The sequence below is a fragment of the Mustela putorius genome, unplaced genomic scaffold (assembly GCF_011764305.1).
Source record: "Mustela putorius furo isolate JIRA1106 unplaced genomic scaffold, ASM1176430v1.1 tig00000145_pilon_pilon_pilon, whole genome shotgun sequence".
Taxonomy (NCBI): Eukaryota; Metazoa; Chordata; class Mammalia; order Carnivora; family Mustelidae; genus Mustela; species Mustela putorius.
Window position 1 is genome coordinate 34,209,491 of NW_025421294.1, and position 26,731 is coordinate 34,236,221.

Below are 26,731 nucleotides of genomic sequence, written 5' to 3' on the forward strand. Positions count from 1 at the left end.
AGTGGCCATCCATCACCCCATTCCACCCAGCACACGTGCCCTGGGATGTGTGTCCACTCCGCTCGCTGCTTATGGATCAGGTAATGGGGAGAAGACAGAAGGGAGAAGTGAGCTAAGTGCAGTGAGGGATCAGAAGAGGTAGACAGGACTTCCCGATGGGAGTCAGCAACTGGGGTGGTGTGAAGAAGGCAGTAGCATTTGAGAAAGGTCACGAAGGTGGCACAGGGTATCAGCAGGTGAGACAACAGGGGAGCAGCTGGTACAAAATCAGGGGAGCAAAAAAGAAAATAATGGGCTCAATGATTGGCCACCTGCTGACCCCTCCCCAGCTTCAGTCTCTCTCATTGCCCCAATCCACTTCTCTGGGGCTTCCCTGCTGTTCTACATCCAGCTATGTGTGTTGGGTGGAAATGACACTCCCACCAGCTCCAGGAGTGGATCCTGTTTGGCTTAAACCAATTGCATTTCCTGTCCTGGATTTGGTGATTGGTTTGGGAGAGGCACTGGAGCAAGTCAATGAATAATGTGGGGGCCAGGATGTGAGGGTTGGGCTGCTGCAGTCATTTTATTACCAAGACAAGGAGAGTATAGAGTTGTTGGGGGGTGCCCTGAGGATGGCAAGGATGTAGCCAATGGCACAGAAACCAGAGCAGAGAAATGGTGAGAGTAGTTGTGGAGTGAGATTGTTTGAGCCAGTGAATCAAGCCTTGCCCAAAGTCAGCCATACCTTTGGGCTTTTCAGTTACAAGAGTCAATAACATCCATTTACTGTTTAAGTCTGTTTGAGTTGAGCTTTCTGTCATACTGCAACCATAAGATGCTTAACTGAGAATCCAGTTTGGCTGGAATGTAGGAAACATGAGAAGAGAGGCATGAAAACAGGACCGGCAAGATGGGGCAGCAACATTTTACCAGGGGCTTGAATGACAGGTTGGGGAAGTGTTATTCATTTGCAGAGGCACTGGGGAACCATGGAAGGATTTTTAGCAGAGGCATGACTAGATGCGCTGGCTTCCTAGAATCCTAAAATACCATCTGAATTGGACCTCACCAATGCCTACTCTCTATCTCTCCAGCTCCCTCCCACAACCTAAGCAGTGGAATCAGGTTTGTAAGAAGGCATCATCTATCTGTTCCCTTTCTGTGGGCATGCAGGGCCACCTTGCCTGGAGCAAGCTCTGGGAACACCAGTGGAAGCCTATTGGGCAGGAGTCCACACCTGGAGGAATGGAGGCTCCGAGGGCAAGGATTTGTTTTCTTCAGTGACGTGCTCTCAGCATCTAAAATAGAGGCCGGCACATAGTAGACAGGTGCTCAGTAAATCCTGGTGAATGGATAAATGAATTCTCTGGAGGTGGTGGTGGGGACCTCCCCAGGGGAGCTAGCAGAGGTAGGTAGTGGGGCAGCCCAGAGAGTGAACAGAGAGAGCGGAGCAGCAGCAGCAGCAGCAGCAGCACCACCACCACCATGTGAAACTGTCCATGGTACTGAAAGCATAGCCCCGCCCCTTGGGACCGCTATCCGTGGTGCTAAAAACAGAGCCCATGGCCCATGGCCCATGCGTGGTGACTTGGAAAGGGTTCAGAGGACCTAAGAACCACTGTGGGGAAGCAGACTCCACAACCTTGCCTCCCCTTGCTAATCCAAGCCCCCCAAGACCTTCTGCATTAGACAGATAACCTGGCTCAGACCCAAGCAGACCTGCTTCCTGATGGTAACCTTGTCCCCAGCATAGGTATTAGTCCATCCTCAGGTGTCCAAGCTCCCCAGGGTTATAGGTTCCTGAAGGGCTTGAACGTCAGTCTTCATTCAGTCAGCCTCTTCTGGGGACCCTGGGAGAGACAGCCAGGCAGAGATGGGCCCTGAGCAAGCAGCCGGAGAGAGAGGCTGCCTGCCAACAGCATTAAGTGGAGGGCCTGGCAGGAGCATCTAGTCCTCCCTGGCTCACCGGCGCTGCCAAGCAAGGTGCCTATTCTAGAAGACAGTATACAGAGTGGGGGCATGTGGCTGCACTATGATGGCAGGTGAGATGGAAGGGGCAAGAAGGAGCACAGGTCAACACCGTGAAGGTGGAAACTGGAGAGCAGAAATAGGGAACAGCAATGGGGGTAAAGAAATGGGGAGGAAATAAAGCTTCAGAACAGCAGTGGACTGATGAATGAGGAGCCATTTTCATCAGATAGGGACAAGGTAGCCCCAAATACAGGCTCACACAAACATATATAAAGACAGGGTGACCGGTGGTTAGGTGTGGCCCAGGCATTTGGCTCTGACAAGACTTCCCCTCTGACATCATCCTCATGGGGTGGAGGACTCCCAACATTCTAATTTTGCCTAAGAACCACTCTGACTCTGCCATCCATGAACTTATCTAAACCTTTCTGGAAGCAATTTATATTACCAGCTTATATCACCTCTAGGGGAAATGATTTTCAAAGTTTATTCCCTGCTGAGTGCAGCAAAATTTCCTGTTATTGGTTTTAAGCTTACTTCTCTTGAGCTTTGGTGGGGTCTAAGAGTGGGGAGGGGTTCATTCTGTCAGGCAGGGATTTAGTGAAGGAGCCCCTATTCCTTCTCTACACCCTTTCTAATGCTATAGATTTCTGCCATATTCCTGCTTAGCTTCTCTCTGTACCCAGAAGTTGTCCCAGGTGGGCTAGTCTAATTTTATATGACAGTTCCCCTCTCATCACAACCCTCTTGATAACAACCACACGTGGTTGTGCTGAACTTTATAATGTCATCGGTGCAAGATCTCAGTCTGTCTGTGAAGCAGGTCCCAGGGATCATGACCTCCATTTCACAGATACACAAACTGAGGGCAACGGAAGGGAAATGAATTACTCAGATTATGTAAGCCTAGAATAAAACCCAGGTTTCCCCTGTCTCGGGTGGGTGGCTCTCCTAAGGAGGCATGACCACAAGTACATCAGAATGCAGGTGCCCCTTCCTCATGTGACAGGGGAAGGGAACATTTATAGCTTGTTTCAAACTCCCTTCCCAACCATGTCCAGGCTTCTATTGCCTTTCTGGGCCATCTTTAGGAAAGAAACTTCAAATACCTTTCCCCAGACACCATTCACATTATTTCCCCCCAACTAAAACTTGCTGGCCATTCTCTGCCCAGCCCACTGCCTTTCAAGATAAGATTTTCCTAAAGCTTATCCTTCACCAGCTTGGCATTTTACTACCACCCAGGAGAGTTTAGATTTAACTGCAAACTTGGTGATTTCACTGTATACATTCTCTTCCAGATCTTTTATTTAAATGTTAAAAAAAAAAAAAAGATTAGCTCCAATTCTTGGCTGAGCTCACATCTTACACTTCTCTATCTAGAGCACTGTTTATTAATTCAGACCTTTTGTTTCCTTTCTTTGTCAGCTTCTTATCAATGATAAAACAGTTGCTTCAAATTCCAGATTAATCCATTTTTAAGATACACTTACACATGGGACCCACACCCCAGAACACTTAGGATACAGAGTCAGAGGATGGACACACACACACACACACACACACACACACACCCTTTATAAAAGCATCCATTTCTACTGATGTTGATGCCTCTATACCGATGCTCAAGCACACAAGTGTTTACTCACACACTACACTTCCCTCCACACTCACATATACACCTGTATGCTGAGGAGAGACTTGGCATTGGCCTTTGAGGAGCCCAGTGATTTCACATTTGACAGGAGGTAAGGGGATGGAGCCAGGCAGAAAAATGCCAGCACATGAGAGAAATGGATCAGAGGCTCTGGAGCATCTGGAACTGTTGGGAGGGGATCAGGTAATTTCCTGAAATCTGGGGTAGGGTGGTTAGAGAAGCCAGGATGAGGACCTCTCTCAGCCATGGGCAGGGGCCCAGATAGCTGCCCAGCTGCCATACAGTGGGCTGGGTAGGCAGCGTCTGTTCACACTTAGAAGAGAGGCAGGCCTGGCAGGTGACCCTAAGCCCCCAGGGGCAGGCATTCCTGCTTTCCAAGCATGCAGTGAGGTCACCTTCACCCAGGCATGTATCTCCTTAGTCTCACCAATACCGGGTGTGCAAAGCCAGCCCCTGGCTAGAGACCCCATTTCCAAGCTCATGGGATATGTGAGAACTCCTGTGACCCACTAAGACACCCTGAATCCACCTCTCTCCCTGGCCACACTGCTTGCAGAGTACAGAAGTCATGTGCAGTGCCAGGCAGGGACCTAGAATTTCCGAATGTTTTCATGAGAAGTAGCTGCCACCTGAAATCCCGAAGGGGCAATGACTCCTAGCCTAAAGAGTCCTCTGAGCCCCAACTGTGGCCCAGAGCATGTTTATCTCTTTCCTGCCTTCCATGTTGCCTTGGGGCTGTCACGCTGGGCTGTTTTCTCTAGCCACCTGGTAAGGGGTGGCCACTCTGGCCCAACTCCAGGGGACAGAGCACACCAAGGCTATCTCCACAAGAGCCCTCCCGGGACACACAAGGCCCCTCAGAAATAGGGAGGGAGGAGGGAGGAATGCCTGCAAACTGAATTATAATCAGGGACACCATCTCTCAGTACCTGAGGACAGCCTGCCCTTGGCGGGGGTGGGATGTCAGGGCTCGACTCTTGCAGGGGTGCAGGCAGAAGGTGGAAGGGAGGGGAAGTACTTATACCACTGGATAGCTATGTGTCTGAGCAAGCTGGGCCCTGATCCCTAAGGCATCTGTCCTGCTGCTTGGGAGTTCTGAAATCAGATTCCTCTTGCTCTCTTTTTCGTCCTCTCCTGGCATTTTTCTTTCCCTCGGGGTCCTCAGAGGAGAAGGCTCCATAGAAAGATCTTTAGATGAATGGCCCCTCCCGGGCCCTGGGGGATAGATTAGAGTGGTGAAGTGATGGCCAAAATGGTGGAAGTAATCCAGAGAAGACAGGGAGACATATCGGGCAGGCTGGGCCGCTGATGCCAACCATGCATCTCGGCAGGGCTGGGGAGCCGCGAGCCACTTCTCACAGGCAGACAGGCCAGGGACTGAGAGGAGGAGAAAGGAGGGGGACCCCCATCTCAGCTCCTTCTTTGTTCTCCTCTGCACTCGCGACAGCATGCAATTATTTCATTTCTTCATTTGCTCACTGGCTTGTTGCCCATCTTCTCCACTAGAACAGCAGCTTCAGGACGGCACCCCCATACTTCCCAGCATCCCCAGGGTCCAGCTCAGAGCCTGGTACCGAAATGGTGCTCAACAAACATTTGTTGAGGACTGGAGTCAGGAAAGTATGAATGAATTAACGAGCGAAGCCATCCACACAGGCTCCCAGCCTGCACCCAAGCCTGTCCGGGAGAGACACGGCCAGGCTCCTAAGGTTGCTCAGAGAAAGTCCCACCCTAGTCCCTGGAAACCGCCTAAAGATTCTCTTCCGAACTTGGACTTGGCCGCAGCCCCAGCTATTCCTGCTGTGCCCTGGGACTTAGCCAACTACCTGCATACTGTAGATGAGAGAGGCCATCACACATGCCAGACCCATGCTTGGCACTGGGTCTTCATGGCTTTGGTACCATTCCTGCCATGGCCAGGGCGAGGGCCTCGTCAGCCCTCATCTGGATCATTCTGGGTCTGAGCTTTGCTCTCTCACCCATTGATCTGCCATTGGGCCACTATGAACCTTCTAAAACACAGATCTGATCACATGTGTCCTGATTTCAAATCGTCAGCAGGTCCCCACTGTCTCTGGAATGGCTTGAAACTCCTTGGTGTGGCATTAAGGGCCTTACATAGTGTGGACTCAACTTACCTTTACAGCCTCAACTTTCGCCACTGCTACCCATGGCAACAGCAAAGCCAGCAGCTAATAGGTCCTCAGTTCTCACCACACACCTTGCCCATGGGTTATTTGACACCCTCATCCTATAGGATAGGTGAGCAATGCTCCCGTTTTATAGATAAGGAAAGTAAGGTGTAACTAAAGCAGTAAGTGATTTGCTCCAAGTTGAATAGCAATAAAAACAAGAATTATTATGAGAGCTAAAATGTATTGGCCATGAACTCGATTCCTGGCACAGTTCTAAGCACTTCACAATTATTACCCCATTTACTCTTCAGACCACCCCTCTCTCTGAACTCAGACTGACAACCAAATGCTTGACTTCTCCATGCCTCAGTTTCTGTATCTGTAAAATGAGGAGTATAATGATGGCACCCCCTCAAAGCTCTGTGATGAGCAAATGTGTGAAAGTGCTTAAAAGGGAGGGGGGTTCCCCCAAGCAGGGGTGGGCCATTTTGGGCTTTGGGGAGGTGCAGGCACAGAAGTAAGGTTGGGTTGGTTGAGGGCAAGAGGACAGATAAGGAGGAGACAGGGCTTATGGGAGGATCAGCTCTGCACAGAGCTCAACTTCAAGATGGTGCCCAGGGCAATGGCCCTGTGTGGCTGGAGGATGGGGTGGCCAGAGTGGAGCAGGGTTGTGGGGAGACAGGCCTCCATTCCAGCTCCAGCCCAATGCTGGCATGTCTTTCATGCAGCAGAAAGAGGGGTCAATCCAAAGTTCACCCTGCAGGGAATGGAGCCTCCAGGGCTCCACTGTGTATGGGCTGGCATATCACCCCTGGCACAGGAGACCTGGCCTGAGGGACAGGGAGAGGGGGGCCCTGGGGGCTCTACACCAGCTGACTGGAGTTGCCAGCTGCAGTCCCATAAATCGTGCCCTGGCCCAGGCTGGCAGTCCATTAACATGAAAGATTTTATCGCGCTTTACAACCTCCCTGTCTTGTACGGCGACAGCAGGTAATTAAAACAATAATTGTTTTCTGATGTTGCTTCTGCTGAACGATAAAAGCTTCCAGTTATTTTCCTTTCACTGGGGTGAGTGGGGGAGGGGTCTGATCTGGGGGTATGGGGGTAGGGTGTGGAGCCAGGCAAGCTTAGGAGGTGCAGAAGGGTGAGGAAGGGCCTCCTGAGTGGCCATTGTGGGGGAGAAGCCGGCAGGAGCCCAATTCCCACTTGGCAAAGCTCTGAGTATCTCCTATCACACACAGCCCAGTACATAAGCAGATTCATGCCACACACGCATCCCCTGCAGGCATATACCTTCACCCCACACCTTGGCTGCCCCATGAACTGCTCCCCTGGGAGGGGAGGAGAGGACTGGCAGCAGTGGCAACCTGGAGGAACTCATCTATCCAAAGCCCTTGGGAACCCCTTCCAGCAGCTCCTGTCCATCCAGAGAGGGAGGCACAGAGGTTCTAAAGAGTGGAGGTGATGAGGACAAGTTGGGGGGTGAGTTGGAGGCCTATGAGTAAAGCCCCAGTGCTAGTGAACTTATACTTCCCAGGTGCCCAGAGTCTGGCACACCAGAGGTGACTTGCCAGGAAAGGCTGGGTTTACGCAAGTCACAGAGAGCTTGATTCAAAGATGATAGGATGCGACATATGGTGAGGGGTCTTCTGTGCCACTCTATATCCAACCATCCATCCATCCACCCATCCATCCACCTGTCCATCCGCCCACCTGTCCACCCACCCACCCATCCATCCATCCATCCAACAAATACTGAGCTTCTACTTAGTGCCACGCTTGTTCTAGGCATAGGGGATATAGCAGGGAGCAGGCCAAAGTCCCTCAAGAAGCTAATATTGGGATGGGGAGAGAAAATAAACAAATAAGTAAATCAATAAAGAAGGTCACTTCTGATGTTGCAAAGCTGCCACATGAGGCTAGGGGGCCAAGGGGAACCTCTGTGAGGAGGTGACTTTCATGAAGCTTGAATGACATGGAGACGAGGCAAGAAAAGATAGTGGCAGCTGAAGCTTATGGGTCCCAGTGCCTTTGAGGGACCCTCAGACCACTGTCTCTACCCCCCAGGTCGTACAACACCCCCACTCCTTGCCAACCCCAGCCCCACACCCAGGAAGCCTGTAACGGGCACAGGTAGGCACAGGGTGATGACTGGTGTGAGCCCGACTTACACTGGTGCCCATGAATGACATCACACCTGGGGGCTCCCCCACCCCTGCCCTCACCGCCTCCCAGGCCTGCAGTAAATCATCCTGATGCTTTAAAACAAATACTTCTTAATCACTAAAAATTGAAATGATTTCATGTGAAAATGTTAATGTATTCGGAATCACAGCCGTGCACTGCGTCTGACAAATTAGCACCCAGCCCGCCGCATTGTTTGTAGCTACATTTATCCTGATGATGAGACACACACACAGAACAGAGCAGAGGGGTGGCGAGGGCAGCTCCCAGCTAGGGGCTGGGGGCAGGTATGGAGGGAGAGGGAGCAGCAGACGGACACGGGAGTCTCTGAGGGCCCAGGAAGGCCCAGCCCCATCCTTGATAGCAGGCCTGACCCACTGCCTGCTGCAGGACCAGGTGTCCCCAGCAGCCTGGGGGCAGGCTCACCCCCAGGCCTGCCCTCCGATGTCATCTCTGGATCATGAGAGCCACACCGCGCAGCACTGGCCAGCCTCGTGGCACGTTCCACATGGATTCAGGCGTGAGCAAAGCAGGAGCACCATAAGAGGAGAAAAACAATTTTTTTCAAGAATTTAATGAATCAGAAATTAGCATTAGGATGTGGAGACACTGGAACCCTCATGCATGGCTGGTGGGAGCATAAAACGGTGAAGTTGCTGAGAAGACAATTTGATGTTTCCTCAAAAAATGAAACCTAGGATTACCATAGGACCCAGCAATTCCACTCTGGGGTATATACCGAAGAGAACTGAGAACAGGTGCTCAAACGAACACTGACACACAAGTGTTCAAAGTGGCGTTGTTCACAGGAGCCAAAAGGTGGAAACAACCCAAACGGATGACAATGGATAAACAAACGTGGTTTATCGGTACAAAGGAGTATTATTTGGCCATAAAGAGGAACCATGTACTGATATGCGCCCCAGTGTGGCGCTACATGGAAGGCACTGAGCCGGGTGAAAGAAGCCAGACACAAAAGGCCACATGTTGTCTGATTCCATTTACATGAAAACTACCCAGAATAGGCCACTACACAGGGACAGCTGGCAGGCTGCTGTCTGCCAGGGGCTGGGGGGAAGGAGGGGTGGGGAGCACCTGCTAATGGGGTAACTCCTTGGGGTGAAGAAAATCTTTTGCAACTAAAAGGAGGTGATGTTATATAACACTGTGAATGTACTAAACGCCATGAAATCATGTACTTTAAAATGCGACGGGAGTTTCATGCCAATTAAAAAATATATGTATGCGTGTATGTATACATGCGTCAAAGCACTTGAGAAGGGAATGAACCTCAGCTTCGCTGGACCTCCTTCCGCGCATTTTACAGGCCAGTATTTGGTCCAGGAGGTGGTGGGAGCAGCAGACTCCAAGATAACAGGCCTGTCTTGCCTTCTCCCCACTCCTGTCTCAGGATCAGCTCCAGGACAGCCCAGGCCTGGGTCATTCTGGATTACTGGCTCCATTTCACAGTGAGGCTAAGGTGCACATCTGGTCTAGGGCTCCGGCCTCCTCACCCCCAGGATAGAGCAGGGTCTGGCCGCTCCAGACTTGGGCTCTCCGGTGTCCCGCCCCGCCTCCTAGCCACCTCTGTCACCCCTGCTGGCCTTGTCAGATCTACTTCAGCGCTTTTGTGCCTTTCTCGTAGACAAGGGGTGGGGGCTATAGCATCAACGAACACAGAGAGAAGTCCTTCTGCTTTCTCTTCACCGAATTCCATATGTCCCTACGCCCAGACCACAATGGACCCCTTAGTAACCAAGTTCATTCCCACCTCCAGGCTGGCGCACCCTCTGGCTCTGCCTGTCACTCAGGACCCAGCTGACATGTCCCTTCCTCAGAGATGTCTGACCATCCAGTCTAACCAGCACCTGACATGTCCACATGAGCTCACGCATGGTCACCTGGCCATGTGGTCTCTGTGCCTGCCTTCCAGCTTCTGGAGAACATTCCTCATTATCTGCGTCTACTGGCTGATGGTCCTCTCCTCCCACTAGAATGGTTGTTCCTCAGGGTAGGGACAGTTCCTGCCTTGCTCACTGCGTATTCACAGTGCAGAATGCTTGGCCGGGCACCAAAAGGTGCTCGATCAAATTCTTAATGACAGGTGTGCCCCCATCCTCACCTCGCCCCGTCCCCCAGTCCATCTGCTCCATTTCTCTCACAAGCTCCCTGGGGCCCTGGGCCTCCTGCCGCACCCTCTTCCACAGATGGCATGCAGAGGGACGGGGACTGCAACCTGGCTTTGCGGGTGTGACTCTGGGTGGTCATTTCATGTCACAGCCCACCTGCCGAGAGCTTCTGTACAAGCGCTTTGCAAACACTTGGCTCTCAACCTTGTGCTGCCCCTGCTCCCTTTCTTCCTCTGAAGAATCTTACCTGGCTCAGAGCATTTTCTGGCTCTAATATCCTTGCACCCCAGCTTGACAATTTTTGAGCGTCTGCTGTGTCCTGACACCCACTTTTCCCCACTCTCTAGTGCTGGTTCTGTACTTCCAAGCGTAGGTCCCAAGCAGCTCCTGCTGGCCTTTGACCAGCATGGGTCCTCCAGGCCTCATCTGCAAGCTCCGTCCCCACCTGCAGCCTTTCTTGCCGCCGCCTCCTAGCCCTGCTCCAAATTTGAAACTCTCCTGGCTTCCACTGCTCTCTCTTTGGTCTGCCTCTGGCTTCCTTGGAAACTCCTCCCAAATCTTCCTTGCCTGTGTCAGTGGCAGCCGTCCCCCGTCGCTCCTCAGAATGGGATCTGAGCTCACGGTGCCTGTGACCAGCTCCTTACGAAAGGTCCTTTCATCTCCACTTCCCACCCTCACCGCATCTCCAAGTGCCCGTCCTACCTTTCCAACAGTCATCTAGATGTTTCTGCCTGACCCTCTGCTGCCGCCTCAAAATGCACAGGTGACATCCAAGGCCCCAAATGCAGGCTCTTCAAGCTGGAAGGCAGGGAGGGACAGGAATATGCCCGCCACATGGCAAGCACAGTGTGCGAGGCACAGAACGCAGCCTGTGTGCATGAGTGGTGGGGGCACACCCACCAAGGGGACAGCCTGGTCCTGGCTGCTGTCCCCTCAGGAAAATGGGGTCTCAGTACCCGGATCTGACTCTTCAAGGGAAGCCCAAGATCTGGGTTTTTTTGGTGTGTGAATTCTCTATTTTTTAGAATGCTGTATCTGCCAGCTGGGGGCCGAACGCTCTCCACATTGCCGCCTTCTGGTGCATGCCTTGCCAACTGCGTGGCATTCTCCTGAGATCCTGTGCCAGGCCCCTTTCAGGTGCGGGTACCAAAACCCAGCCCACACCAGTTGTAAGCCTAGAGAGGATGTTCTCATGGGACTGACAGAAGAGTGCAGGGACCCTAGTCTCTAGGGCCTTAGGGCCACCAGGACAATCTTACCTGCTGTCTGTCTATGAGTTCCCTATGGATTGGCCTCACGGCCCTCACCCAACAGGCTCTCTCCACACAAGGGGGGAGAGTTGCCACTGGCCCAAATCCCCACCTGCATCTCACAGCTGCCAACCCCTGAGGCAGAGAAGGCAACTTCTCTACCTCCCCGTGGGAAAAGCCACAAGAAGAATCCTGACTGGTCACGTGGCCACTTGGAACCAATCACAGAGCCCAGGATCTGCACCAGGATCTGCCCGTGACTGACCATCCAAACAGGACCACCTGGTATCGGGGAGGAAGTCAGCTAAGGGGAGAGGTGCTGTGCCCATGAGGACATGTTTCGAATGCTCAAAACCACAGAGAAAACTGCAACATCCCACACAATGGGGGTCAACTTGCCAGAAACCCAGTTCCCAAAGGGCCTGAAACTTCCCAAGTGCAATGAGGAAGGGCAGTGAGGGGCAGTGTAGAGCCCAAGTTGATTCTGGATCCTCAGCCTTGCCCCTTTACCACAAAGCCTCACCAAGGCCACCTGCCTCCCACCCATGATCTCCTCGAGAGGCCCCAAAATGGCCTGTTTCAACAGCCTCCCCCACACTCTCCTCCTGCCAGATGGGGAGCTCACTGCCTCCTGAGACCCGTGAGTCTCAGTGTCACCACCTGTTAGGACGGTCTCTCTCGGTCTCCTGCATCTCCCCGCTGCTGGTCCTGACCCTATCCTGTGGGGCTACACAGAACAAAGCCAATCTACCTTCCCTTCCTGGCTTCAGTGCCTGAAATTAAATAGTAAAACCCCATCCCCACCCAGGCCTTTGAGGATTTCTCTCTCAGGACATGACTGAAGTCAGTCTGTCGGTTACCCACAGGCCCGAGGCAGGTGCTGTCGCTTATGGCCAAAGTGCGCAGGTGGATGGCCGTGCTCTGAAGAGGGCTCAGCACGGCACACTTCCTTGGTTGAAGCCTCCGGCGCTGGGCAGCCTTCTTGCTCTCTCGGCCTCTCTCCCCTCCATTACACAGCTCCCAATCCATTTTCTCTTTCTGACATCACTTCCCCTGACTCAAGAGCTCTGAATCATGTCTGCCTCCTCCTGGTCCCTTGCCCCCAACATGTAACATCCAGGGGCTCCTCCTTTCAAACGTCTCCCACATCCATCTCTTTTCCTCCATCCCTACTACTTGCTTACTGGGAAAGGGCGGGGGGCTCATCATTTCCTGCCTGGATGACCGCCACGGCCTCCTGGTTGGTCTCCTTGCCTCCAGCCTCTCTTTGCTCCCATCTATCCTCCACACACTGCCAGATTAATCTTCCTTAAACACCACTCGCCTCCTGTCACTCCCGTGACGACGAAGCCAGCCCTATCACTTGTTGGTTCCCCTCGGGCCCCGTCTGCTCCAGCTGGCTGTGCCTCCCAGCGTCCCCCGTACACACACAGTCACCAGGGAATGCCTGTGCCTTCATCATCTGGCCCATCCCGCTACCTGCTAAGGCCCCAGATGGAGTTCCTTTTTTCTGGCCTTGGGGCCCCTGGAACTCAGGAGCAGAGGATGGGGACAGCCAGGATAAGGCCCGGAGCCATGCACTGCCCAGTCTGTAGGCCGGCAGGTAGGTTACCCCTGCCTGGCCAAACAAGGCTCTCCAATGTTGCCGTGGCCCCTGCCACCCTTCTGCTCTGCTCAACCTTCGGCCTCTAGGCTGGGAGGCGTCACACCTAGCCACAACGGTGACTGGAGGCACGTCACCCTTCACCATGTCAGCTTTCCTTTTCAAACCCCCAACGAAAGCTTGTACCCCAGAATAAGCACCTTCCCAAGATTCCAGGCCAGCAGGGCCTTGCCCTTATGGCTCTCTGCCATTTCTGTCCACCAAGGACCTTACACTTCTGGCCTTGGTCCCGGGAGAGAGGCCCAAAGTGTCCCCCTAGCATGGGCAGCCCCTACTGTGTGGGCCTGGCATGGGGCTAAGTTGCTCCCCATGGAATATCTCATTTACTCCTTGCAACTCTATGAGGCAGGAACCTTTTATTATCCATATTTTCTGGATGAGGAAACCGAGGCACAGACAGCTGAAGTCCCCTGCCTAAGGTCATCCAGTTGAAGATTCTAACCATCATCTGCAGAGCCCTGGCTCATAGTGGCTCTCGTGCTTTAGGGACTCCCCAGCCTCAGCCCACCAAAAATGCCTGGTGTTCAGAAGGAGCAGCCCTCCAACCCAAGCCTATAGGCCGAGGACTAAGAAGCCTTTGTCACTCCCTTCCTGTGATCACTTCTTCAGAGGACTGGATAACCAGGGAACAGCATCTGCTAAAGAGAATCCATCACTGGGGTGCCTGGGTGGCTCAGTTGGTTAAGTGTTCAACTCCTGATTTTGGCTCAGTCCATAGTCTCAGGCTCCGATCCCAAATCACTTTGGTCCCTCTCCCTCATGCTCATGTGTGCTCTCTCTCTAAAATAAATAAATAAATCTAAAAAGAGAGAGAGAGAGCCGCTCATTAAAATTTCTAGAATTTTGCAAGCCAGTTGACATCATGTTGGTAGCTTAAAATAGGCCATAGTGGGAGTATTTACACCATGGAAATTGGCAAATCAGCCCTCCAGCTCTCCCAGAGTGCCAAGTGTTAAACATTTAGCAGCACATTGCTGCTGGGGAGGGAATGCTGACCACCCTCAGAAAAGCAGCCTGGCCTGTGGGTGGTAGGCTTCAGGCAATCCACACAAAAACAGCCCCTTCTCCCCCCATAGAGCCAGGGATCTAAAAGGATAGGGGTCTTGAGAGGAATGGGTGGGTCTCCAAAGTGGACCTCTGGTTGTATGATCCCAAAGGATCTGGAGAAAAAAAGGTCTCTGGAATAGTGTCAGGGAAGCTCTGAGACTTTTGGTAGACTCAGATTCTGACCAGACATGACCAACATGGAAAGATGGCCCCAAACCAAGTACAAAACCACTGACAAGAGACATGGGGTGGAGAAGCATGTAGGCAGGGCTGAGCTCAGGTCCAGCTGTGGCCTGCAGAGAAGTGCCAGAGCCACATGGTGCAGGGGGTGCTTGTAGGAGGAAGAGCAGGAAAGGGCAAGCCTGCTCTTGGCGGCGGGGGGGGGGGGCAGGGGCTCTGGGAAGTCGAACTTCCCACCCACCAGTCTGTAGCTGAGGACACTGACCTGGTGGGGCAGGGCACACTCTAGTAAGAAAGCACTGAAGATCAAGAAGGCGTGATCAGAGAAGCTGAGTGGTTGTTGGGAATGAGTTCAGGTCTTCTGGGCCAGACAGATCCCACCCCAGGTGTTGGCAGAGGAACTCTTACTGATCTCTGAGGAAGTGGGAGAGGGAGTGGTCATGGGGCAGGAGATGCCTGAGCTGCAGCTAAATTTTCAGAAGAGGAGGCAAGCTGGATTTGGTGAATGCATCAGGGTTTTTCAAGTGCAAGCAACAAAATCCATTCTCACAAATTTAAGCAAAAAAGGGAAAATCCTGGCAAGAAATTGGGTCGTTGAGAGAAGGGACAAGAGGCTTAAAAGCAGGTGCTGAAGTGAGAAAGGAACTAGGAGCAGGGAAATGACTTACCTGCTTTATTGGGTCCTGCTGCTGAGGTTAGGGGCTCTCTAAAATCCCCACTAAGGTTGTATCTAAAAGGAGAGAGGTTATGGGGTCCTAGTGGGCCCAGGGATGGAAGTGGGACAAATGCAAAACCCAAAAAATGTTCACTGAAGGGGCCTCCGCCTGAGGATCTGATGCAAACCCTAGGCATGCTTCCAGTGGAGCTTCTCTGTTGGCTACAGCTGAGCAAGGAAGGTAGAGCCACACGGGGCCATACTGGGACTCCCGCAGACCCTTCCCTCCAGACCAGCTTCCCTGATCACAGAGTTACTGTTCTGGTGGGTCAGGGCCAGACTGGAAACAGTGTATCTGGATTTCTGCCAGACACCTGATAGACTATCTCAGGATCTGCAAATGGAGACACAGGAACCGGATGGCAGCATATTTAAAGGAATGCAAAACCAGTTGGATGGCCAGCATTGTTTTCTAACACCGCTGATTAAATAGCTAATGTGGATCCAAATTTGGGTCTTCCCCTTTGAGCCTCAGACTGTGACCTTGGTGCTCTTCAGCGTTCTTATTAAATATTTGGGCAAACTACGTTTGATGACACACTGGTTAAACCTGAGAACAATGTGCCCATCTCTTCTCGGTGGAGAAGCTGTGAGTGATGGCACGCAGGACATAGTGGCATAGACAGCTTGGCTGTGGGGACTGGTTCCCATGGCACAGCACTTGAGTTGGCCCAAGGAGGAAGGACATTTGTTGCATTTGTTGGATGGCTGAGGGAAGGGATGCTCCCTTCTTCTCCCTGGATTGGGCCTGCAAGAATGTACCCTGGTAAGTTGTGGCAGCCACCTTGGCACTGGGAGGGTAGAGGCTGTTGGACAGTGGTGCCAGCCCCCGAAGAGCAGAGATGAGGCATGAATCCTGGTCCCACTGTCCCTCCTGGATCCAACCATGCCTGAAGCTAACCTACTCCTGGTCTTTCAGTTCCACACGCCAATAAATCCCTTTTGCTTAAGTCACTTTGGGTTGGGTTTCCTAGTATTTGCAATAGATACACCTAGTATCCTTTGCGAGTTCATGCCAGGGCATTGTGTCCCAGTGGGTTGAGCTGGGACGGACATCCAGAGGCAGGTAACAAGGATGCAGGGGACAGAGAAGGGGCTTGGAACCATGCTACATGAGGAACAGCTGAAAGGACTGGAGGTGCCCGGCCTGTTAAGAGCAGATGGGGCCAGGCTGGGGCCCTGTCTTAAATAAGTGAAAAGGGGGAAGCCATTCAGCATGGCCCCAGAAAGAAGAGCCAAGAGCCATTTGGGGGAGCTTACTGGGAAGGATTCCTCCTCATTCTAAGAAAGTGACTTTGAACAGTCCCAACCACCTGAAGGAGTACGGTGGGGGCAAGTTGGAAAGCCAACACCCAGGAGGTTTATATACAAAATCCTGTGGCTTGGACATTCAGGAAGCACCCAAGATGGGGCAGGATATAGAGGGGGCAATGAGCTTGGAAGGGTGGGCGGATTAGCCCAAGACCACATAAAGAATTAAGGTCCCCTGACTTTCTCCTACAGTCTTTCATGTCCATGGGCCACCAGACAAGACCCTGACAGTAAACGATCACATGGGACAGTGTTCTGCTCCCCACAGTGTGGGAGGGGGTAGGGAAGGGGGTCAGGCTGAGCAGTAACAAGGTTCCAGCCCTGCCACTTCTCTGAGCCTCAGTGTCTTCATCTAATAAACGGGACTAACTTCACATACCTGTGGGTTGTCCTGAGGTTCTGATCAAATATTGCAGGCAGAGCCCAGCGTGGGCCATGATTACTACCATTACGAATTTAATTAGGAGTAAAAAAGGTAGCAGTTTACAGCCACTGAAGGCTCCACCTCTCCACCACCCCAGGTTTCTCGCCTAGACACAGGATGAGTTTTGGAGTCAAAGACCTGGACGGGAACTCCAGCCCTGCCTTTTTCGGCCCAAACTGCAGGAAACCGTGCCCTCCCTCATCAGTAAAATGGGACCAACGCCGCGGTGCATTCGAAGCCCCCGGCCTACAGGAGGTGCTCACGGAGGTCGGCGCTCTTGTCCCTTCGGGAGCGAGGTCAGCGGGGGTGCTCTGCAAGTCCTACGCACCCCACCCCACCCACCAGTGGGGCCCACTGGTTAGCCCCGTCTCGGGGGCGCAGCTGGGCGCTAGAATCCAGGCGCCGCGGAGGCCGCCGAGCCGTGGTGCCGGGAGGCTGGACGCCCGCTCCCCCGGCGGCAGCCGAGCGCTCAGCCAGGAACTTGTTAACAGGCCCCGAACAAAGAGCCGCTAATCCCGCGGGCGGCCGCGGGCGGGCTGGCGGGCGGAGGGATCCCGCCCCTTCCCCAGCCCCTGCCTCTTCTCCGCGGCCACCGAGCTCCCGGCGCAATCAGCCCTGGCGCCGGGGCAGGGGCGGGGCCGCGGGGGCCGGACGCACCCCCAGGGTGCTCCTCCCCAAAGTCCCAGCGGGCGAGCCGGCTAATTGCTAATCCCGCGGGCTCGGGCTCCCACTGGCTCGGGTCTCTGCCGCCCCTCGGCCGCTAACGTGCCAGGCAGCCGGCGTCTAGCCCGGGACCCCCGCCCGCCAAGCTACTCGAACAACCGGGCCACGGAGTGGAGATGGTTTTTTGGAAGCAGGTCAGGCTCCGGTCATGCGGGGACTCTAAGGAAGCACTTCTACCTACCCGTGCCTGGCACCCTTTTGTTAGGGAGGAGTGAGAGAGGGCTGGAAAGAAGCAGGCGGGGAGGGGGGGGGTACCCAGCAGCCTCTCAACTCAATGTGGTCTCTGTCCCAATTAGGAGGGGTAGGGTCTCACTCCGGTGTACTCCCAGCAAGCTCTCTGCGGGACGTGCTGGGGTGGGGCCGTGGGGGGAGGTGGGGTCCCACCTGCCCTCCTGGCTGGGGAGGTATCCGGCAGAGGTGGAGTACAGGGTCTGAGCTCTCTACGCCAAGGGCCCTGCAGTTGCAGTTGGGGCTCAGTCAGTCTAGCCTGACTCCCCTCCCCAAATCGCAGGACATATTTGCCTGGAGCTCAAGGTGACCCTGAGCCTTCCAGATGGACAGAGCTCTGACATCCAGGTGTGGAGAGAGTCCTAGCTCTGGGAATTCACCCATCACGGCGCTGGCCCTTGGTGCTTTTTTCAGGGGGCCCCTCCCCCATCTAAGTGGGACCTAAATCCTGCCTCTTTGTGACCTACTCTGGGGACGAGCAGCTGCCACTCAGGCCTCTAGATTTGTCAGTCTCTCCCTCCTTTCCCCTCTCAGACAGGGCTGGGATGGGGTTGTCTACAACCACACCTGGAGAAGGGAAGGGGGGGCGCGGCTAAAGAGAGAAAAAAATGCCAGTCAAAATGCAGGCCTCCCCTCGGGCCTCTGCCCTCCCACCTGGACCCCCAGCTGCACCCTCTTCCACAGAGATGGCACCAAGGACTCCCCGGAAGTGAGGACAAAACAGTGCCCTCTGCCGTATCCATCACCATCAAGTGCTAACATTTACAGAGTGCCTACTGCGTGCTTGGACTATGACACACCAATGACGTGCATTAGTCCACCTAATCCACGCAAGAGCCCTGTGAATTAGGTCCTCCCAGCACACCATTTTTTTATAGACAAGAAAGCCGGAGAGCTTGCTAGGACTAGGGCGGTGCACAGGGGGTGCCAAGGGCACAAAATTGAAGGAGGCTGACCCTGCACTTGCACGACTTATTCCTCACCCTAGTCCAAGTCCTAGTCCAAACCCAGACTCCGGAACTGCCAACTCAGCCATTCCACCACCTCCTCGACATGCCTGGGATGCTGGCTCCTGAGGGCCAAAGGCTGCTTGCAGCTTCTGACATCTGTGCCCAGGGAAGAGGGTGGGCTGCGGGTACTGACACTCTGACCTTCTGGGCGGCTCTAAGAAGGCCTGTTTTTGCCACTGGGGGTGTTCATCAGTTAAGGCAGGGCCCTGGTTCCTGACTCAGGCTCTGGGACTCACAGTTGCCACCTCTGCTTCACAGCCACCTTCGGCTCTGCCTTGGCAGACGCCTGGCTCCAAGGCAATGCAGGCGGCTACCTCGGAGGTGATTGGGGGTTTCAGTGCGTGCTGGGCAGGTTTGAGCAGGTCCTGGGGGAACCTGCTGCTAAGGGCACAGCCCACCCTGGGCTCCCAAGGCAGCCTCCTTGTGTACCAGCCTCTGCTCCAATAGAGTCATCAAGTCTGATGCTTAGGATACAAAGAGGCAAACAGCACAGAGAGGTTAAGGGACTTATCCAAGATCACAAAGCAATCAAATGGCAGAGCTGGGACTAGAATTTAGTCTGGTCCAGGGCCCACACCCTTTTGCTGCCATGTTCTGTGTCAGAGCTGACCATCAGGACATGGTTCCCGGACAAGCTGAACCCAAATCATCATTTTCATAAAGCCCCAAACAAAGTTCTTTGCGCACTGGAGGAATTGGTGTGTGAGTCAGGCCCAAGTCCCTGCAGGGGGCGGTATGTGTACAGATTGGAAGGGCGGGTGTTTACTTCTTCCACCTAAAACCATGACTCCTTCCTGGGACTCCTGCCTGGGGCTGGAGCAGGGACAAATGTTTTTCTCTCTTATCTCTGGACTTGGGCCCTGATCACCTCAAGACTCTAGCTCTGTTCTAATCCATGCCCCTTCAACGCCAGGGAAAATGGGAGGAGTTAAACAGCCAGAGCTGTCTGCTCCACGTTGGGTTTCATCCTGAGGCCCTCTATGTGACCCATCATCTCCTTACTATAACCTATTAAAAAAACATGGAACAGGCTGGGGAATAAAAGCTACTTGTCCAAGGCCAGGTGGCTCAGACTAAAACCCAAGCCTGTCTGTCTTCCAAGCCCCTGCCCTTTCTATGCTACCTGACAGGAGGAAGGAGCTGAGGCTCCCCACAAGGCAGAAGCACCTGTCAATGCCATTGCCATGGGATGGACCTGTAGAACGGATCACAGGAAGCTGAGCTGAGCTTCCAACTGGATGGTGAGGAAACCATCCCCAGGGGCTCAGGGGCCTGACTGTCCTGGTGCTCTCAGTCTCAGGAATCAGAAGTCCCAACAGGTTCTGCACAGAGCAGCCCAAGTCCTGGTGTCAATTCCATTCCTTAGGATGGGGTGGGGCCTAAGGAACAGGCCACCAGGGCAGATGCACAGGGACAGGATGGGCAATGCCATGGTTCCGTGCCCCCCTGCCCCACCTTCCAAGGGCTTGAGTCCTCAGGGCTGGGGCCCAGAATGACAAAATCATTTGTCATGACAAATCATTTGCATGACAAAACACTGATAAGGGATCATCTATTCTAGGAGGGGTAGGGATGAGCAGGGACGTTCCTACTCACTAGTGCTGGGCATATGACCTGTACACCTGTACAAAGGACCCACAAACACACATGATCACATGAGCTGGGTTGCCATCTGTGTGAGGGTCCAAGGCACAGACACCCCATGGTGGGGCTTTAATTTGCTCATTCCTACCTTGGCCAGGAGCCATTTCCAGCCTCTCCAGAGTGAAGAAGTCTGTGTTCAGGGACAGGGAGGGGGAGGGCTGCCAAAGGGGCGCAGAGCAACTTTCTCTTCCTCTCCCTAGCCGTGGCAGCCCTCCCTACCTAGCCAGAGAGCCCAAACACAAGTGGAGGAAAAATATGCACTTGACTGGCCGTGACTCAGAGCATGTTAGGGGCTAAAACCAGGGTCATGGCACTGTAGATGATGGCAATTCCCACAGGCCCCACAGGCCTCTCCAGGGCTGAGGAATCTGTCCCGTAGGCCACTCAAAGCTCAGCAATGTGCCGTGGGCCTGGGAGGAGTCGGGGAGGCCTCCTGGAGGAAGCTGGACTAAAGCTGGGGGCTGAGATAAGCAGAAGAGTTGGGACTGGCAGCAGCAGGGGGGAGATGGCCTAGGTCTGGACAGAGCAGAAGATGTCAGCTATAGGGTGGGGAGGGTGGCTGGCGGGGCCCGGCGCACCAGGTTCTGCAAGGCAAGGGAGTTATAGATTGTCTGCGGGCATGGATGCCCAGCTCACCGGCAGTTAAAGCCAAGACCCAGTAATGAATGATACAGGTGTTTTCCTAAGGGTCCCCAGGCTCAGGGTTGGACTTCTTCTTCAGGCACTGGGGAGCCATAGAAGGCTTTCTAGTGGGGTTCCAGTCTGGATACCAGGGACATTAATCAAAGCAGAGGAGCCACAGAAAGGAGATGAAGGGGGGTGGCCACTGAACTGATCCAGGTGGGAAAGGTGAGGGAGAAAGGGGCTGGGGGTGGGAGTGCTGACAAAGGAAGAGAGGGACACGAGCAATGTCACAAGTAGAGCTGAGCTGGAGGACTTGGTGACAGATTAGACATGAAGCGTGAAGGAGAAGGGAGAGCCAAGAGAGACTGCAAGGTTTCCAGCCCCGGGCTGGAGGACTAGAGGGAGGGGGAAGGCAAGGAGGGGGCCGCAGGAGAGGGCTGGCCTGGATAGAGAAGGCTCAGGCATGCATGTATGTGGACACCACGACCTCTGTGCAGAGACGGGGCCCCTCCACCCCAGGCTGGAGGTAGCTCCTGACTTTAAGACTGTGTGGCTTGAGTCTGCAGGTCTGGGGCCCATAGCAGCCCCAGGAGGGACAAAGTTATGTAAGACAGGAGGGCTCCTGGCCCCTGGCTGAGGCCAGAGCTGGCCACTCCAAGGAACCCACCAGTGGCTCCTGGCTAGGGCTTTGGAACTTGGATCGATGCCAATCCCCAGCTTCCTGAGGCCAGCCCCTCTCAACATGGACGAGGGAAAACAGATAGGCCAGCCAGAGGACCAACCTTCTCCTGGGGACACCTGTGGGGCCCTAAAGTCCAGCCCAACCCATCCCTGAGGCAAGGTGAGAGCGGAGTATCTCTTAGCCCTAAAGAATTAAGACACCCTTCCCCTAACTAGCTGCTGTAGTCCAGGGGTGAGGGACAGACAGAGGGATCCAGGACGAGCCCTGAGGATGGGGGTGGGGCCCGAAGAAGAGGCCAGCAGGACCTACCGCTGGGGTTAGGAGGGACAATACCAAAGCTTGGTGACCCTCAGCACCACCTTCCAGGAGAGCCAGCGCCTCATGGGCCCCTCCCCCTGGGAGTGCAGAGATCTGTGTGGCTGGGCAACCAACAGGTGTGAGGCCCACCCTGGTGGGGAGGCAGGTGCCAGCTGTGTGACCGGGATGAATGGGAAAAAGCTGTGAGGCTGGGTGGGGGCGGGGTCCCTGTGTGCGGTGGCCACACGGGGTAGGGGGTGAGTGTGCTGAAGGGACAGGCTTTTGCGTGAGACAGAGGGTGGGCCCCTGGCCTGGGGAGCAGGAGGCTGCAGTCCTGCTGGCCCCCTGCGCCCCCTGCTGCCCGACTGGCCCGTCCCTCCCTCAGCCACTCACACACATTTTTCACTGGCTGCTGTTGCTGAGGAGATGATGGGTGGTGTGGGAGGAGGGGCGGGAGGAGCTGGGGTCATCTCTGGGCCAGCCTGCCTGGGCATGTGTGCCCAGAGCCTATGGGGGACAGCAGTAAGGGACCCCAGATAAGGAGAAGGGCCCCTGCATGCCCTTCAGAGGCTTCTTCCACAAGCTGAGAGTGGAGGCTCAGTGGCAGCCTCCGCTCCAAAAGGCCCCATGCACGGGTGCCCACCTGCCCCCTCTGGTGGCAACCTCGGACCAGGCCCCAACAGGTGCCCCACCAACCCGGGACAAGGTTCCCCTACTCTGTGACCATCTGAGGCATCCAATGTGGCAACCTCCCCACCCAGGCTGTGGCACCCTGACTCGCCAGCACCCATCACCCCCTTATCCTATTCATATGGGCTCACCTGTGCCACTGCTCACAACCGTCACACACGTGCAGTAGGCCAGCCATCACACAAGCTCATCTGGTCCCCCACACACCGATGCCGCACACACTGCCAGCTCCCATCGTCGCCAGGGCACACATGCCAAGCCAGAGCCCTCACACGTGCTCACGTGGGCGACATGCAGATATGACCACACCGCCTTCTCACACACAGCCGACTCAGTAAACATTTCCTGGGTGCCTACTTGGTATCTGGCAACACCTCCCCTGTGTGAGGACATTGAACACCCCCAGTTCACCATGGTTGGCTCACCAAACCTGCACCCCCTGAGGGCTGCATGCACCACCCGGACACGGATATGTATGCAATAGGAACACACACCCGGCAGCAGCGCAGCCTCCCAGCTTGATCTGGATGAAAAGGGGAGGTCATGGGGCAGGAGGGTTTGCTAAAGTGAGGCTTGCAGGGGTGGGGGTGGGGGGTGACGGGGTGGTGGAAAACGAATGGGGTAGAGCAGAGCAAGGGCAGCCAGGCAGTGTGGGTGCAGGATATGCTACGCAGAGACCCTTTAAAGAAACAGCCATCAGCCTCAATCATCAGGCTGGTCTCAGCTGTCACTCATTGATCTCCAGTCTGGCTTCGCATCTCAGGAACCCCAATGCTCCCTTCTGACCCCTAGGATTAACAATGGCCCAGCCAGGCTGGGAGGCATCCCTCAGGTTCTCAGGACAGCAAGAATCAAGCATTGCTAGGGTGAGCCTCATGCTCCCTTGATCACAGAAATGACACCCCCCCCCCCCCCCCCCCCCCGCCAAATACACACATAAGCTCAGCTCTGCTAAGTGCATGGATGGTGGGGAGGGGGGATGATCAGAAGGCCTTAACAACTCAGCTCAGGTGGAAGCTCAGGGAGAGCAGACAAAGGACGCTGGGGAACTCCCCCCACCCCAAGGGAGGTGGGCTGAGAGCTTAGTTACCAAGCAGGTTAGGGTGGCCAACGGGACATGAGGGGAGAAGGAAAGGCGGTGCAATGAAAGCTAGAAGGGAGAGCAGCAGCGATCCCACAGTACACAACTCTGGCCCCCCATGCACCAAGGAGGTTGGGAACCACAGCCCTGGCCAGGGGCCACGGACCTTTGACAGTGCGGGCTGCAAGGGCCGGGGGCTGGTGTATGCGCCGCCACGCCTGAGTGTGTGCGTGTGCGAGCGTATGGCGGGGACAGAGGACACTGTGTTCTGGACGTGGGCAGAGGCCAGGTGCCAAGTCGGATTTGTGAGTAGCTGTTCGGGTCAGATGCTACCGGGAAGAGGTATCTTAAGACCTCTCCTCATTTTCCTGGGCACTGGTCTAGATCTTCTAATCTGCGACCCTCAGAGTCAGGCTCCCCCGGGCGTTGATTCAAACCCCCGACTCTGCTCTGGGGCCGGGCAACCAGCAAACTTCCCCCGCCCGGAGGCGTGGAGCGTTTACACTCGCCAGCCCCGCGCGCTGACAGCTGCTCCAGCACTTGGCAGATCCCAGGCTTCCGGGGAAGCGCGCGGTGAAGCTGCGCAGCATCGAGAAGCGGCCCCCGCGTCCCGCCTCGCAAAGTTTGGCCTCAGGGGGCTTCCAGCCGGGTCGGGCACAGCGGGTCAGGGACCCCCAGAGCAGGGAGCGTTCGCGCGCACAGTCCCCAGCAAACCACCCCAGAGCGCGCGCGTGACTCACCCGAGCCGAGGAGCCAGACGGTGAGGACCATGCCCAGGAGCGCTGGCCAAAGGCCGGGCCGGACGGCCATGGCCGCGAGCGGGCGGGCGAGCGGGCCGGCCGGGCGCGGGGCCCCGCGGGCGGGAGGGCGTCTTTCAGCGCCTCAGCCCAGAGCCCCAGCCCGGGGCGCCCCCGGGGCCCATGCCAGCGGACTGCGCTGCCTCGGGGCGGCCGGCTGCGGGGCGTACGCGGCGCGTGGCTCCCCTGGGCACCCGGAGCACAGCAATGCAGCCGGGGCGGAGCGCAGCGCCAGCCGCGCCGCGCATCGAGCCAGCCGCCGCGCCGAGCCCGCAGCCGGGGAGCGGGCCGGCGGGCGCCGCAAAACCCGGACTGGAGCAGCGGAGCGGGGCGGCGGCAGGGCGGGGCGGGGGAAGGAAGGAGGGGCCGGGCCGCCCCACGCCACGCGCGCGGGCCACCCCCAGCTCCGGGGATCCCTCCAGGCGTTGCCCGAGGCTCCCCCGGGGAGGGTTGGGGTGGTTGGGCGGGGAGGCCTCCCACCGCCCCGCGCGGTCTCCAGGGACAGGGCCTGGAGTCCGAAACCCGGAATGGATCGGTTCTCCGGATCCGGGCTCTCCCAGGCCCGCCAGCCTGCGCACAGGTGGCCCGGGAGAGGCCCAGGGCTGCAGCGACCCCGGCGCGGAGCCAGCCTGCAGAGAACCGCCTGGGGCAGGGGTGCCGGGGGCAGGTTCCGCTGCAGTCCTCTCCCCCCACCCCACTCCGTTCCCCGCCTCCCGGCAGTGTTCCCTGGCCGTCAGCGTGCTGCGGTACGCCACCAGCCCGCGGCTTGGATAGGGGACTGCGGGAGAGCACCCGGGCCCCGGCGCTCGGGCAGGCCAGACTCGGGGCCACCTGCAGTCCCAACCGTGTAGCCTGGTGGATCCCAGTGTGACCCAAGATTTCTCTAACCCCGTGGCGCCTCTCGCTGAAGGAAAACAACCCCAGGGCACAGCGTCTCTGACTGGGCGCGCGGTGTTTGCGCCCTGAGCGCGCACGACGCCAGAGATGTGGGCGTGAAAGACTGAGCGGGTCTTTAGAAGCTAAGGAGACCCGGTATAGGGTCTAGACGCCTCCGCCTTCTAGCTCTGTGACCTTGGGCAAGTCACGTTGTCTTCCGGAGCCTCCAGCAGTGACCGCTGTTGGAAGCTCCTGCTCCCCACCCCCATTCCCTAATCTGGTTAAAGTAAACAGACGGTTGCCTTGAAGGAGAAAGGAAATGGCAAACGCGCAACATATACCCAGGGCGAATTGTCAGAAAAAGAGACGGTCCTACTCTGGGTCTGGAGAAGGACGAGAAGGGTGAGGGCATGGTCGCAGAGCAAACCTCCTGCAGGGACCAGTCCATGATGTAAATTGGTCCTGCAGGCTGGGTGATATGATAATGGTCTACGCTTCCACAAAGCGATATGAGCTCTCCTATTTTTCTTGAAACCACGAGGCCCTCTCTCGGTCTGTCTTTTGTTTCCCACTTTTGATAGAGAAGAGTTAGGAGAAATGTTTTGCTTTTCTCTTAACTAGTATAAGAAACATCAGCCAATGTCCAGATACACATGTACAGACGCTGGGCTTCAGCGCGGAGGAGACAATGCCGACCCGGTCACTGGGCGTGGGATCCCATCGCAGCGGGGCAGCTGGCTTTTCTACTCCAGGTGCCAACTGGTGTTGAACTGGGGCCCAGTACGGCCATATCGTCCACATTTTCAAGAGAAGTCACTGTGTGTGAAATCTTGGCATTTAAAATTTCTAACTGAAAAGTAATCTTTATTTTATTTTTTTACCTCATGTGAGCCCAGATAGATGAAAATGTCCACAAATATCCAACGGCCTCCAGGTTTTGAACTCTGCTTTGGTGATTGCTTCTATGTAGGCGTTGTCTATCTAATCTACCCAACTGGAGTGAGAGAGAGAGAGAGAGAGAGAGAGAGAGTGTGTGTGCACAGACGTGCATTTGCATGCGTGTGTGTGTGTTGCCAGGAGCGGTGTGTGCCCAGGGTGCTTCCTCTGACTCTATGCCTCACATGCTCCCAGGGAAGAGGTGGGTAGGAGAGGTGAAACCTTACTAGGACCATCATTTGGGGCACCTGGTGGAAGAGAGTTAGGAACTGGGGCTTAGGCACTGAAGAGAAGGAAGTACTGGGATTGGGGGCTGGGATATTAGATAATATCATAATGGTCTCTGCTGGACTCTGTTATGTCCTTGCCTACATTTTAATTTGATCCTCACATGCAATCCTGTTAAGTGAACATTATTATCCCCATTATACAGATGAGGTAATTGAGACTTAGGGAGAGGAAGTGCCTTAGGTCCAGGGCCAACCTTATTCAATG

General features: G+C 55.3%; 1 protein-coding gene across 2 annotated transcripts in view; it reads right to left on the reverse strand.

Annotated features, from left to right (window-relative positions):
* UNC5A (unc-5 netrin receptor A) overlaps positions 1-24,639 on the reverse strand; it is a 60,967-nt gene extending 36,328 nt beyond the window's left edge. The window contains exon 1 of one of the 2 annotated variants that reach the window (XM_004737514.3): positions 24,368-24,639. In XM_004737514.3, the coding sequence (XP_004737571.2) occupies positions 24,368-24,437 (70 nt within the window). In that variant the 5' untranslated portion in view covers positions 24,438-24,639. The remainder of the gene's footprint in view (positions 1-24,367) is intronic. The other variant, XM_004737515.3, reaches the window with a different exon arrangement.
* Positions 24,640-26,731: the final 2,092 nt, after the last annotated feature.